General features: G+C 42.7%; 1 protein-coding gene across 3 annotated transcripts; it reads right to left on the reverse strand.

Moving 5' to 3' along the window:
- Positions 1-58: 58 nt before the first annotated feature.
- LOC310915452 (acyl-coenzyme A synthetase ACSM4, mitochondrial-like) lies at positions 59-14402 on the reverse strand. 3 transcript variants are annotated; one of them, XM_083872329.1, is made up of 14 exons: positions 14222-14402; positions 7903-8168; positions 6920-7130; positions 6273-6480; positions 5717-5860; positions 5140-5296; positions 4607-4686; positions 3813-3936; positions 3007-3087; positions 2768-2869; positions 1782-1909; positions 1582-1681; positions 888-1007; positions 59-480 (listed from the first exon to the last, which is right to left on the reverse strand). In XM_083872329.1, the coding sequence occupies exons 2-14, from the start codon at positions 8101-8103 to the stop codon at positions 379-381; spliced, it is 1758 nt and encodes a 585-aa protein (XP_083728455.1). In that variant the 5' UTR covers positions 8104-8168; positions 14222-14402; the 3' UTR covers positions 59-378. The 3 variants fall into 3 exon arrangements, with proteins under 3 accessions (XP_083728455.1, XP_083728453.1, XP_083728454.1); XM_083872327.1 differs by having other exon boundaries at positions 3813-3951; XM_083872328.1 differs by lacking the exon at positions 14222-14402 and adding an exon at positions 10378-10453 and having other exon boundaries at positions 3813-3951.
- Positions 14403-14571: the final 169 nt, after the last annotated feature.

Here is a 14571-nt window from a genome sequence, read left to right on the forward strand (position 1 = left end):
TGATAGTTATTGACAAGGAAATATTAATATGCTGCTGGTACTCACCACAGGACAAAGATTATTTTTATTAATTTCTCTTTTATTTGTATGTATCTAATAGTTGTAGTTGCACTTTCCACCCACCTCCCCCACACTCTGAATTACTTTCATTAAGTATTAATTAATATTCAGAACTCCTGCCTTCTGAAAAAATTGTAGGTCAATGGCAAAAGTGGTTCCAACAGCACATATCCTCAACCCATATGAGTATTTTCTACTTTTTCTTCTACAGTTTGTTTTCCCCAAAGTTTCCAAGTGCTCTGGGTCATAAACACATGCCAAGTTTGATGTGTTATGGTTGGTACGGGTAATGGAATATTTCTCTCCATGTTTTCCAGATCACTTTTGCTCTTTCTTCACATTTTCCCACTCTTTGTGCCTTAGAACATTTCTCTGGATTTTCCCAGAAACTGTCTTTGGCAGATCCTGAACAAATTCCACCTGAAAGGCAAAAATACATCCTGGTTGAATTCCCATCTGAAGGAAAGGCACACTTTCATTATGATTGGGGGTAAAAGGACAGCAAGCTGCACAGCCAGGGCTTGGATAGTGAAAGGCTGACTGAATCCCTTTCCCATTTGAGCTGCTGTGAAAACCCCAGTACGCCATGAAAGAAGGACTGGGCCCTCATGAAGTAAAATCTCATGGCCATTGCTTCCCTTTGGGTACTTTGTAGCACACACAGCCAACCCAAGGCTACAGCTGCAACAGACCCTCTCATCTACTTTTATTTCATCTAACTCTGGTTGGAGTATTTGTCAGAATGCTGTTGAAAAAGAGCCGAGGCAGACAAAAAATGCTCGATTTCTGGTACAATTAGAGAACCTGTCTTTTTGGGCTGTTCTTACCTTCCTTGGATACTTGTAAGGTGCAGTTGCCTTCTTGACATGTTGTTGAAGGTCAAGAGTTAATTTTTCTCGATCGTGTGATACAAAAGCAGGAGCTACAACAATGAAGGCTTTGACCACCTGCACCACAAAAATGAAGGAATTGCATTAACTTCTAGAGCTGGCAGTGAGGAAATGCATTTGTTGTGAAAAGCATCTGTCAAAATCCAGAATGCCAAAATGTGATCTTTTTCTTTAATTCCCTTTTCATTAGCTGTTTATTACAGAATGCTGTGTGGTCAAGGATTCATTGAGGATTTTTTTTCCTTATTTTACGCTGTTTTTCCCCTTAACACTATATCCTATTAAAGCTGAAATGTAGCAAAGTTGGAGAGTATAAAACAAAAATTAAACACCCTAGATATCATTGCTACAGTGCACTAAGTGACAAAACAAGAAATAATCAAAAATTTCATTGCATAGACAAAAAGATCACATGATCAGTCTGAAAAAACAATTTTTTCCCCACATAAAACCTAGCAAATAAATAATTTAGAAATTGTAAGATCTGTCAAGATACGGATTTTCAAAATGTTAGCCCACCTAATTTCAAAAGCCTGCAATGCTGAATTCCAAGGAAGCCTGGTACATAAAGGGATACTGAAGTTTAAAATAAAGGATATTTCTTTTACATCTTTTTGCTATTTTGTTTTACCTCCCCTCGCACTGGGTCGGGGCTGCTGACAACAGCTGCCTCTGCGACTGCTGGGTGCTCTATCAGTGCACTCTCCACTTCAAATGGGCCAATACGATACCTAGGGGAGCACAAGGACAGCTCAGCCCCAGCACATGGACCAGCCCATGGCTCTTTCCAGGCTGCACTTCAAGAGGCAGATCTAAAAGGAAATGCCTTACCCAGCAGAATTAATGACATCATCATCTCTTCCAACAAACCAGACATATCCCTCTTCATCCATAGTGCCTCTGTCCCCAGTGAGATAAAAATCTCCCCGCACAGTGGCAGCAGTTTTGTTTGGATCATCCTGGCAACAATCAAACATTTCCAAAAAAGCATCGTATTGTTAGTGAATTGTAATGCATTTACTTTGCAGTGATGCTAAAAATGATAAAAATAATTCTTTAAGTTGTTCTCAGAATGAGTGTGTTCAATACTGCAGTTTGATGCCTAAAGTATGTGACAAGCAGAAAGGAGCACTACACTACATACATAGAGTGTATGTAGAGATTTCTGTTTTAGAGAAAAGACTGTGCTCTATCAAAATGCCCATACATCACAGCAAATATGTAACCCACAGAAACATGTAACCCACTCTGTTCAGGGAAATGATTTATCACTACAGGGAGTTGCCACAATAACCACCAGTTAAAAGAAACTTCTTACCCTTAACTGACAGGACCAAAACTCAAATGAGGTCACCTGCAGTCAAAACTTCATTATTTGCATTGACCTATAGGACCTCTATACCCAGTGTAACCTCTTGGTTACACAGGAAAACACTTTGACAACAGAAGACATTAGTGAAAACTGGAAGATATAGTATTGAACTTGTAGAAGTTTCTTATCCCATAGTGAGCAATTACATTTAACAAGCTGTTTGAGGATGCTACAAATATCCAAATATTATGGGGGTTCAGAACAGGATTAAAAACATAGATAGGTCCTCCAAAGCTTAGTTCAATTGCACAGGAGGATATCTTTAAGTTTGCATGATTCTATGCTTTTCCTAAGAATGTCCTACACCTCAGAACCACCACACACTGATCAGGCTCAAAGTCCTCAAGCAACCCAGTGAGACCTTCTGAGGATTCTGCATGGAATTCTGCTCCTGGCAGAACTTTGCCCTGGGTCCCTCCCAGCCTCTCAGCAGAGTCAGGCTCACCAAGTACCCGGAGAACATACAGAAGGGTCGTATGGGATGCACTCGGATGGCAATGGTGCCCTCTTTTCCTGCAGGCACAACAGCCCCATGGTCATCTACAATCTGCAGCAACGACAGACACAGCAGGAGTGATTTGATTAGCTCAGTGGAACATCTGCTGCAGCTCAGTGCAGAGCACAGAAGGGATGGAGACAGCACTGCCTTACTGTTCTACCCACAGCTGCCATATATCCACGTACCTTCACATCATAAGGGGGAAGAGGTTTTCCCAAAGAGCCAGGTTTAATTTTCATTCCTTTTGTATTGGCACAGATTGCCACCTGCAGAATAGATTTTAATTTTTAAAATGGTTGCAACATCTTGTAAATTTTAGTACTGTTTGCATTAGACGGGACTCCTCTTTGTGACTCCAATGTGACAAAAAATCAGGACCAAAGCACTGTGGTTCTTGAGAACATCAGAGATGTGTTGAGAGGCATTTCAGGTCAGCCCAGTATGGGCTTGGTTTTTGAGTCTGAGCCGGTGGGTTGTCCTGCAAACACTTGACTTTGTAGGACAGCAGATGTGAAATTATTACAGATCTTATTTCAATAATGGGACAATTAATTTGGGATCATTTCAAGGGCAAAATGAGACAAGGCCTGAGATCTGACTCTTAATAGTTTTGTTAATGTTCACTTACAGAGAAATCTGGGATGTGAGCTGGTTTAATATTTGCAAGTAAAACCTCAGACAGGCCAAATTGATAGCTGGAGCAAATTACCTTTTCAGGGTTTTTTTGGGGTTTTTTTGAAGTAAACATGACAAAGGGATCTCCTACAATGTATTTGATCTGAAGTTTCTCTGGCATGGTTTTTGCAATGGTCTAAACCATTAAAATATGCAGCTTGCTGATTCTGGAACTGTATAATCATAATTATACAAAAAAAAAAAAATTTTAATCATATAAGTGATTCTCACCTTTTCCATTGATTTATCAAGGACATCATGGCTCAGGTATTGTTACCTTTGAATGGGTATACAGCAAAAATGAATGCAAACGTACTGTTTCGCTCTGGCCATAACCTTCATGGATATCCAGCCCTGTCTGGGTTCTCCACTTTGCAAACACTTCAGGATTCAGTCCTTCCCCTCCAGTTACACAGTGTTTCAGACTTGGGAAGTTGTACCTTGAGAGGAACAGCCTATGAAATAATTCTCTTAACTCCTAAAATGATCAGTGAGCAACCTTAACTGAAGAGACTTCCTCGGCTTTCCAAATAAACCTAAAACTGAAGAAAAGGCTGAATAGGAAGACAGAACCTGAGCTCTCTGCTAAACCTGGGTTGGCTTTTGTCAGGATGAAAGACCTATGTGACAAGAATAAGTACCTTACCAAAGATGTGAAAACTCCTTGCACACTTCTCACAAGCTGGGTATTTTACAGTGACAAACTCGTGGGAACAGCTGCCAAGTAACTCTCAGCATGTGAAACTCCTCTAACTGCTCCCTCCATTCTCAACCACATGAGAACAACTCCACGGTGCACCAGTAACTCTCTGATCTAAAACATTGACAAAAATTGAACTGTGAACCCTAAGTCCAGAGAAAGTGACAACTTAAAGAAACCTCCCTTGTTTCCTCTGTTCTGTCTATTCAAAGACCCAGTCCTGAAGCCTAAGTAGCCTAAGGTGTGACCAATTATTCTCACATTTCAAAACTGAGGGCCTTTTTTACTGAGAGCAAGTTGTACTAGTTAGATTGCCTTTAACAGAAAAAGAGAATTAAGGAACCTAAGGAACTAACCATTGAGAGCTGTCCCAGCACTATAGCCCAGCCTCCCTGCCCTCCCTGCTGTACCTGCTCATATCATGTTGGACCAGCATGTGGAAGGCAGTGGGAGCCGTGCAGAAGGTGGTGATGGGGTATCTTGAGAGAGTCTAGAAAAACAGGCAGTTATTGTGCTGAAGAGAAAGTGAAACGGTGGTCTGACCTTGTGAATGTGCAGGTGATTAACACCATTTACATGCTCAAATGTCTGCACGATGAAAACCATAAAAATGCTGTACCAGGCAGTCCAGCTCGTAGAAAATACGGAACGTTCTGTCCAACAAAAGTCACTCAAGTAAATGAAGGATCAGTGAGAGCAGTAGCTCCAATTATGTTTTTTGGGGGCGTTTTCCAAAGTGTTTGTGTCCCAAGCTCAAGCCTAACTGGTGGTAGGAAACTAGACCAAAGCTTTTCCAGTATTCTTCTTGGGAAAGTCAAGGTTCACGCCCCACACAAGAGGCCAATGTTGAGTAGAATCGTCCAGCTAAGTGGTTTTGAAAAGTAGCTGAGAAGAACAGGCATTCTGGTACCTTTGGATTGCTTGGGATGTTGGGATTACTCACCTCTCCAACAACTTCTGGTTTAAACAGCGGCATATTGTGTACAAAGACACAGGATCCACAGATCCATGGTCCAAAAACACTGCCATAGGCTGATTTTGCCCAGCCAGTATCAGAGGTATTCCACATTACATCTGAAGGAGTCAAGTTCAACCAGTACCTGATGAAAAAGCAGAGATGAAAAAAACTTTCAAGGAAAGCAGATCAGTACCAAACCACAGATTTAAAGTGAAGTGTAACTTTTAAAGTATAATGAAATGGCCCGAGGTTGCTTTGGTTCTCAGGGAAGGTTGACCCAACATGAGAGCACTTGACTTCCTCTGGTGTGGCCATAGGGACATTTTCCTTATTGCTCTCCTTTCAGCCCTGCAAGTGACACAACTCTGCACCTGATGAGCTCAACTGGGTCTCCAAGAAGCCTTTCATAACAAGGGTTTTACCATGAGAGGGGAAAGATCAGGAAGGTACAAATCCTACAGTCATGAATTGCCTACATTTACAGGAGTTTTATGGTCACATGTTCAGTTTAATGCAGATCATGTCACTTAACCAGGACCTGTGAGGAACTGCAAGGTAATACCTGCCAGTGGCTGCAAATCCAATGCCATAACTGCTGTGGGTGTGCAACACCATTTTTGGGAAGCCCGTAGTTCCACTGGTAAAAAACACTATCATTGGGTCTTGACTCTTTGTCTTGACACATTGATGGTCAGCAGATGCAGCCCTTCAGAAGAAATGGCACATTCCAGTCACTACATGCAGATTTCCACCAGGGAATCCGTATTTTTAAGGTTTAGGAGTTCAACAGGAAAGTTGCCACAAATTATATGTTCTTACTAAAGAAATAGTTGCATTATATATCACAGGCAAAAGTTAGAGAACACTTTTGGCTGTCACAAGTACACTCGGAATCACAAGGCTGAGGAACAAGAAGAAGCTGAAGGACCTAAAACTTGGCTCCCAAAACCTAGGTTGCATGAATCTGTACTTAATGCAGTGTAATCACAATCTGTGAGTTGACAGAGAAATGTAACTCATTTGTATTTTGAATATTTCCCCAAAACTCATCATTGTCACCTGACTGGTACAGCTCCCTTCATCTCACAGGCATAATGGCAAAAGAGCTGGATACTCACACAAGGAGTTTTTTGAAGTTCAGCCACCCATCCCTGCTCCCTTTGCCTACAATGAGTTTACTTTTCAGGAACTGGCTGCCTGCCAGGACAGATTCCACTGCAGGTGCCCGTTCATCATCAGTAACAAAGCACTTGGCCTTGGAAGCCTGGAGTCGGTATAAGATATCTTTCGCTGTTAGTTGGGACGTTCCTGGAATAAGAACAATTCCTAGGAAAAAAGCAAGAATCAATTGAGAAATGTCAGCATTTCCCAAAAATACTTGATTGTGTCTCTCTGTTGATGCAGATTTTATCCATCACGCATGTTTAGCAGTTGGAAAGCAGAGCAGAATAGATATACTGAATTATTAATGACTCTAAGCATGTAAATTATTCCATTATAAACTCAGCTGCCTTACAATGGATGTGGTCAAGGGCTGTAGCCATTCAGCCCGCCCTGGCTTCCCCTGAGGATGCTGTTTCACTGGACCATGTCTGGCCCTGTGGTTCCTGTGTGAGGGCTGCCAATTCTCCTTCTAGGCAAAAGCTCAGTTGTAGAGGTCACAAGTGAATATTGCTGCTTGCATTTTCTTCACCCTAAGCTAAGTCATGGCTTGTACCCTCTCTTTGCTTTCTCGTTGCACCCAACAAGTCAGGGAGTCACTCACCTGCTCGCATGCAGGCCACATTCAGGAGCCACCACTCAGGAACACGAGGCAGAACTGCTACAACTCTGTCTCCTCTCTGCAAACCACAGACTTCAGAAAGTACATTGGCTGCCTTTCTGGACAGAGAGCCCAGCTCCTCAAAGCTCAACTTCACCTCCTCTCCCTCACCACTGACCCACCAAAAGGCTGGATTTGCTGGTTTTCTTCCATCCTACAACATGTGAGAAGATATTAAAAGAAGACAAGCCTTAAAAGGTTTCACTTCAATACAAAATAAGTCCTAATTAAGCAAATCATCCCTGGCAATCACTCTCTTAAGGTGGCACCTGTATTTCTGACAAACAAAATAAAATGGTGCTCTCCACTCTGCAGCTTATACTGTCCAGTATCCATGAGGAAAACTGATTTGTATCATCTGAAATTTATTCCACTGTGTCCTCGTTTTGCCTGGAATAGAGTCAATTTTCTTACTAAGTCCTGCTAAAGTGGGGATAACACACTGATGTTTCAGTTGCTGCTAAGCAGCGCTTACTGTAAGTCAGGGACTTTCCAGTTTCCTACACCCTGCCAACAAAGAGGTGCACGAGAAGCTGGGAGGGTTCCTAGACAGGACAGCTGACCTGAACTGCCCTAAACGATATTCCACACCACAGGAGGTGCTGCTCAGCTTATAACCTGGGGGGAGGTTTGTAGGCAGGTGTTTGGGGATGGGCATCAATCAGTGAGCAGTGAGCTACAACTACTGTTACTAATATTATTATGATGATGATTATTATAATACTTTAATTCTTAAACTGTTATTTCCTCAACCCATGGGTTTTACCTTTTTTTTCCCTCCTGATTCTCCTCTCCATCACACTGCACGTGTGTCTATGTGTGCATGTCAGATTCAGGGGTTCTGTGGTTCTGAGTTGACTGAGTAGTGGTTCTGAGCTGGGCTTAAACTACAACCCAATGTCTGGAAACTAAAAGACAAATACTACCTTTTCCAGTCGTGCCCACTCATCTAAGACATCACTTGCAAAGTTGAAATATTCTGGCAGTTCCTTTTTGCCCTGGTTTATAGATTCATAATAGGAAAGAATTTGAGACGTAAGAAGCCTGTTGTTTCCATGGAATGTTCTGGAAGGTGACCTGAGAATCCACAAACACTGAGGAATCCAGGATTTAATAAATGTTCTCATGATAAGTGGTGTTTTATCAGATGGTGAGGGGATGGAATCAGGTGCACACCTAAGGAATCAATCACCTGGAATGAAAGAAAATACATTTAAAAACAGATGGTTATTGGATGCTGTCTACTTTGTGATCCTGGATGGATTACTGCAAACCAGCTTGAATAAATGGGTTGTTTGAACACATCTGCGTTTTCACTATTATTTTATCTTCCTCCTTTTCTTGTAAAGGGACTGTGTACTGCTTTTCATTAGAATATTTGTCCTCTACTTTGTCAGCTGATGAATGACTCTCATATCTCCTCTCTAAGATTTCACTTGCCAGTCTTTTTCTCAATATCTATGTCTGGATTCCTGTAAATTTTATATTACTTTGCCCACTTACAGAAATAAAATTCCACTACTTTTGAAGTGTTTTAGGAGACTATCACCCTGACTTAAAACTAATTACCTGCCTGTAATTATGTTATACCTCAAACCTGCACTAGATGGCAAGTCACACTGAATGTATGCACCAATAAAACTGATGCATCTCTGATTTATTTTCTTATAAATTCTATTTCCTTTGAGGGCAGTAGGTAAGCAAAGGTGAAGTGCCAAAGACTTCCATTTGCTTTGCACTTCAGCTGAAGTGTGCAGCTTGGGAAAAGATACATGTTGTAAAAGAAACTTGCAAAGAAAGTGCCAACATTTCCAGTTTTCCCAAGTCTTTCCTACACGACATACAGGTACATGTGGAAGAGACTGAATGGATAATGCTACAGGTATTTAAAGCCCTACCCTGAAAGTCAAGAAGACTGCATTTTCACTCACAGGTGCTGAATCATCGGATAAAGTTGTTTTGAGTGTAATGAAGTCCTTAAGGATGTACCCATATATCTAAGGGAAATTTTCCCCAATTCAATGAAATCAGCTCTGCTTCTAGTCTTTTTTTTTTTTTTTTTTTGCCATGATCTTGTCCTGATTCAATAGCAAGCAGTACATACCAGTCTCACAGGGATACTACACAGGTACTTTCACCTTTGCTTTATTTATTGCAAGTGTAGGTGTAGTAAGAGCTTCCAGTGTTCAATGCCAATAAAAACCAGTAACTGGCATCACTCTGAAATCACTGTATTTGTGAGGTGAACCAGAGAAATTGAAACAGAAGTTGCACATGTGAGGCACATCTCAGTGGCGCTTGACCACATATTTGACAGGGTGTGAGTGATAACTAAGCAGAAGGCCCTAGAAAATGATTTATCCTGAATTCAGTGTTTCCTGGTGACTGGACTGTGACTTCTGCAGAGGGCAGATTTTCCATAGCTCTAAACTACCAAGCACAAAAAGAAAGTCAAGACTAGCTAGCACTGATGAAGAAATGCACAGAATGTGACCTTATCTGTTCCATGTCTAAAACAAAACATCCTTCTCCACAAGTTCAGTTCCACTAAATCCCACTCCTTTCCTCATTGCAAATCTGTCCTGGTAGGATGGACTGTTGGAAGGTCCTCCTTTTTCTGCAGTTTCCTTTCAGGACACAGAGGTTAGAAGCTCTTTCCAGGATGGAGCCTATTTCCTGGCAAGAGGTTTCCGGGAGGGATTTAAGTTGATGGCTACTTGTTTTAGTGGCACACAGGAGAAAACCAGCTCTCAGCAAACGGTTTTGCCATCCTACCTTTGTTCTGGGAGCCTTAGGCTATGTTCTGAGATTAAACACTGCTGGCTCAGCTCAAACAGGCCTTGTTAGTTTGAACTTGTACTTCTGAGAAATGCTTTTCAACCTTGCTAGTTTGTTGCTTGCAAGACATCATTGGAAAGGCGGCTGTTATGAAGAGAAAGAGGCCACAAAGTCAAATGGGAGACTCTTATCTTCCTGCTTCTTTTTCTCCTTTAGTACCTGATTGTTGAATCTGTATTTATGTGTGATCTTATCTTGCAAGCAGCCTGAATACACAGCTCCTGATTTCGGTAGGCACAGTGTGCACTAATAGAACACATTTCAAGGTGTGTTACTACACAAAGTTTTTGAGACTGATAGAAAAGTGTTTGCTGGAAATCCAGCCCCACTCAGAGCAGGCATGAAAACAGACTAAATTGCAGCAATGTGGCCCCCAAGGTCCTTCACCCACAGAAAATGGAGGCTACCACATCAACCCCCATTATGAACATTCCTTTGTAGTCGTGCCCTCCTGGATAAAAAGTCTGCTAAAGGCACGAGGTGCAAAGCATCACCTGCTAATCCTCAAGAAGAAGAATCATTATTGAAGGAATTTATTCTTGGTTCTACTAATCCAGACCCACCTGTTTTCAAGTCAGCTCTGTCCTTCTTGCCACTGAAACGACGACTAGAATATTTGGTCTCCTCTACCAGCTACAGCTTTGGGGGTAAAGTTCACAAATTTCAGCACAGTTTAAGGGTCAAAGGTGTTTCTGCCACAACTATGGATTGCAATTACAGATATAATAATTCCTTAGTAAATTGAAGGAATTCTAGAATCTCAATATTTCTGTAAGATATTTTTTTAATGCTCTGAAAAGACTGTCTCGAGAGGCCTCACATTCGCATGCATAGTTGATAGCTATCCTAAAAATGAATTGGCACATTTAGTCCCTTCAGTTCACTGCACAGAAAATTGTGTTACCACTGAAAATCAATGGCAAAATCTTCTGGTTTAACCCAGGAAGTAGTATCGTACTTGAGCTACAACTTGGCACCCGAGTATAGAGGGGAGCCTCACAGGCAAGACATCAAAGAGTTACAGACATTAAAATTCCCTGTGCAAAGGAATGAGAGTTTTTCTGACCTCAGCATACTCTCAGTCAGGTCCACAATTAAAAGATCCATCAGTGCAAAAGACAAGCAAACATTAGGCAGAGGAGCAGCCCTCAAATGGTGTCCCAGGTACCTGACCTGCTGCTTTGTCTGCAGCCCTGAAAAGAGAAAGATGTCTAATTTCAGCAGTGCACTCTGAATCCACTGGTGCTTCTGTAGGCAAGTGTTTCCTCCTGTGCTCTTTCACCTTCTCCCTGGGTTGTTTATTTGCAGAAGCAGCAAACCCAACTTCTCCCCCACCCCAAGCACTAATAGGGATGGGGTAGTTAAGTACTTAATGAATTTAATCTTCCCATGGAAAGGTACAGTTGGCTCCACTGGTGGTAGGCTGTTATCAACCTTATCACTCCTTAAGACTGAGGCAGTAAATCATGTTTTAAGACAAGTCTTGCAGTGGCCCTGTCTCTCTCAATATCCCGATGAAGCGGGTGCCCCGTTTTCGCCACCGCTCGGACGCCTCCAAGAACTGAGGCCAAGGCAGCCAGAGGAAGCCGAATAGCCGGAGATATTGATCCTGGAGGAAAGATGAACGGGGACTCCCCAGGCTGGGGAAAGGAACCAGGACCCCCATCGAGTACTGAGGGAGCGCAGACAGAATTCCGGACCCAGGAGGAAATCAGGTGAGAACACTGGGCAAGCATGCCCTGGAAACATAAACTGAGAGACGTCTGCGAACGCTTAAAAACGTTCATAAAATCTAACTCTCAAGAGTTTTCATGCTCGCGTCCGAGCATGAGCGAACAGATCCGTTATGTGGGTGCGGAAAAACCTGCCGCAAATAGACCCCGAGGCGGCTTTTACTGTGTCCCTCTGGGACTTAGTGTTCGATTATACCATGCAGGGACACTCGAGAGATTTTTGCAGCAGCCAGCCAAGTTACTCCCAGCCCGCCGCGTTAATTAACGAAGTTGTGAGTGAGTCAGAAGTGTCTGCGACAGTGCCGTGACTGGCCCCCCCGCCAGAAACCGCGGCCGAGCCTGCCCAAGGAACCCGTGAGGGGCCCCCTCGATCCCGCGGGTGGCTCCCCCACCCTCCCAGCCGTGCTCCCCCACCCTCCTAGCCGTGCTCCCCCACCCTCCCAGCCGTGCTCCCCCTGGCGCTACCAGCGGGCCCCCTGCCCCGGCCAGCTGCCCCCTCGGACAGGAGAAGTTCGAAAACTCTGCGAGTTCGGAGTTACCTACAGCGCTACTGCGCATGTGCGTCACAGCTGGCCAGACACCAAAAATGGCAGCCCCTGCAAAGATATTCCGTACAGCAAAATGGCCACTCTCTTTGCTTCCGCACACAAAACGTGCGCACGCTGCCGACGCCATTTTGTGACCACTGAGATTCGCAGCCTCCATCTACAGCGCCACCTCTGGCCGCTTCTGTTGTTGCAAGGGGGGAGGGCGCGGAGGCCGGCACGGAAACACACAAACATACAGCAGGAATACAACAGCGAGAAAAGGATATTTTCCAGGGAGAAGGGACGGATCTGCGAGACGCAGGTCCACCGGATCCAGAAAGAGACCCCTGAAAATTGCAACCAAAGGATTTTCCAGAAAGCGGATTAAGACTAAATGACTGGGGAGATGCAGGCGGAAAAGACCCGGGAGCAGCAGGAGGAGACTGCGGCCTGCAGAAAGAAGCAGCGACTGCCATGAAGCATCTTCGCAGGGAGATGGAAAGATCTTGTCAGGAAAACTCGAAGAAGAGGGTAACAGCAATCCAACAACACAGAAACTTGATATTATCCAGACAATCCAGTTACGAGCTGATGGGCTATTTATTGAAGTCATTCAGGCCCACATATGAAGTTCCCCATCCTGCTTTTTTTTTTTTTTTTTTTTTTTTTTTTTTTTTTTTTAACCTTCTGTGTTGTATTAATCTGGTACCTTGTCTGTATCTCTGCTGATCCTTGCATAGTTTTGATGTGTTCTTTGGGGCTGTTAGTTGCTCAGAATTTTCCTTCCTCAAACACAACATCAGATATTAATATTTGCATTAGAAGAATGTCCTTGCTTCTTTCATCAACACACTCACTATCTGGTTCTTCATTCCTTTTCCTTCCCATGGAGCTGAAGAATACTTCCAGACAACTTCCACCAACATTCTCACTATTTCACCAGCTGCTGACTCATATGTCCACTTACCACATCCATTCCAAGAACTTTCACTTCAGTAATCTCAAATTAAAATCAAATTTGATTTACACACTGCTTGCCTCGGAGCACCTTTTCTATGTTTTAGCATATCTTCTAGGAGGATCTGCTCCACAACCTTCCAGGCACAGAGGTTCTACATTTTCTTGCTGCAAACACCCTCTTCCATTACAAAAGCACAGAATTACATTCAGGTGAACTCTGAATCAAATACTTTTTACTGGGAAATTTTTGTGGCCTGAGTGAAGCTGCAAAGTTTTGCCATTTGACCCAGGTTTTTAAGCTCACTTTGTAATCTTTTACCCCTTGTCCCATGTCCTCAATTGTAGCTGTTTATTCTCACATCTTTGATGCATGGATCTCAGCATTGGTCAAATTTTATTCCTCAAGAAAAAGGTACTTATTTAACATTGGAACTATTGCCTTATTCCTTAGCAGAGCCTTACATGGTAATATTTAATCTGCCTGTCAGGTAAATTAGTTCAAATACCCAGAGTTTAACACAGTGTAATCTTTTCAGTGATATCTGCCAACATAAGCAACCTGGATGCAGATTTTCCCCCCAGGAGAGATACCTTATCAAAAGGAACAGAAATTGATGGCGTTCTCCACATTTCTTGGACATTGGGGCAGAGAAACACTGACCAGTTGTAAACAATCCTTCATCACTTAGGAAGATGTTTCTCCTTTCTCAGTCTGCTCTAATTCTCTGATTTAGCTGTAACTTGCATATTTCAGAGCATTACAATAACAAAATCTACACAATAGCCTATGAGAGAAAGAGGAGAGACATAATATTTAGGAATATTTAGGGAAACGATATTCAAGACTGACAAGATGAAACATTTGAAGTTTAGGATTCCCAAGTGCTCTACAAAAATGTCTGCCAAGAAGACTGTGAGAGCCTTCAGGTTTTTAGCACTTTCTCAGCTGCAAATGTAGAGGTGAAAATGAAGACAGAAATCTGAGAAAAAGACCCAGAAATGGCAAAGTTCTCAGAATGAGTAGTGAGGATCAGAAATTATTGTTCCTGATTTAATACCATTTGCTTTGCTCAGGGATCATCAACATGAGGAGCTCAGATAACCTTTTCCTGACCTGTCTGCTGTGGACGGGAGAGACTGAGAGCTGCTGGGGGAGATCCTCTTCATTCATTTCACATTTCACTTACCTTTCAGGACGTGTTTCCCATATGAGGCACTGTAAAGATCAGCTGTTCCCTGGAGATGTGAAACCTGAGCACTCCTTCCTGAAGGTTTTGGAGAGAAACCCTTCTGACTTAATTGCTCACTTCTACTGGAGTAAGGAGAACAAGAATGTGGCACAAAGCAGACCAAGCAGCAAAGTTTCTCCTGTGGAGTAACTTTTTTCTTGTAATCATTTACACCATAGTTAATTGTGCATAATTTGCACCCTAACCTAAAGCACTTTTTCCTCCAGTTTAACCATTTAAGTAGATCTCAAATTCATCATGATGAAGGGAAGCATTAAAAAGAAACGTTTTTTTTCGTGGTAGGTTTT

Source organism: Zosterops lateralis, assembly GCF_965231275.1.
Source record: "Zosterops lateralis genome assembly, chromosome: 15".
Taxonomy (NCBI): Eukaryota; Metazoa; Chordata; class Aves; order Passeriformes; family Zosteropidae; genus Zosterops; species Zosterops lateralis.

Coding starts and splice junctions, on each gene's coding strand:
- LOC310915452 (XM_083872327.1), bottom strand. CDS start 8,103: ATGAGAACATTTATTAAATCCTGGATTCCTCAGTGTTTGTGGATTCTC. Junction 7,131..7,902: donor AGTGGGCACGACTGGAAAAG/GTAGTATTTGTC, acceptor CACATGTTGTAG/GATGGAAGAAAACCAGCAAA. Junction 1,682..1,781: donor GATGTCATTAATTCTGCTGG/GTAAGGCATTTC, acceptor GTGCTCCCCTAG/GTATCGTATTGGCCCATTTG.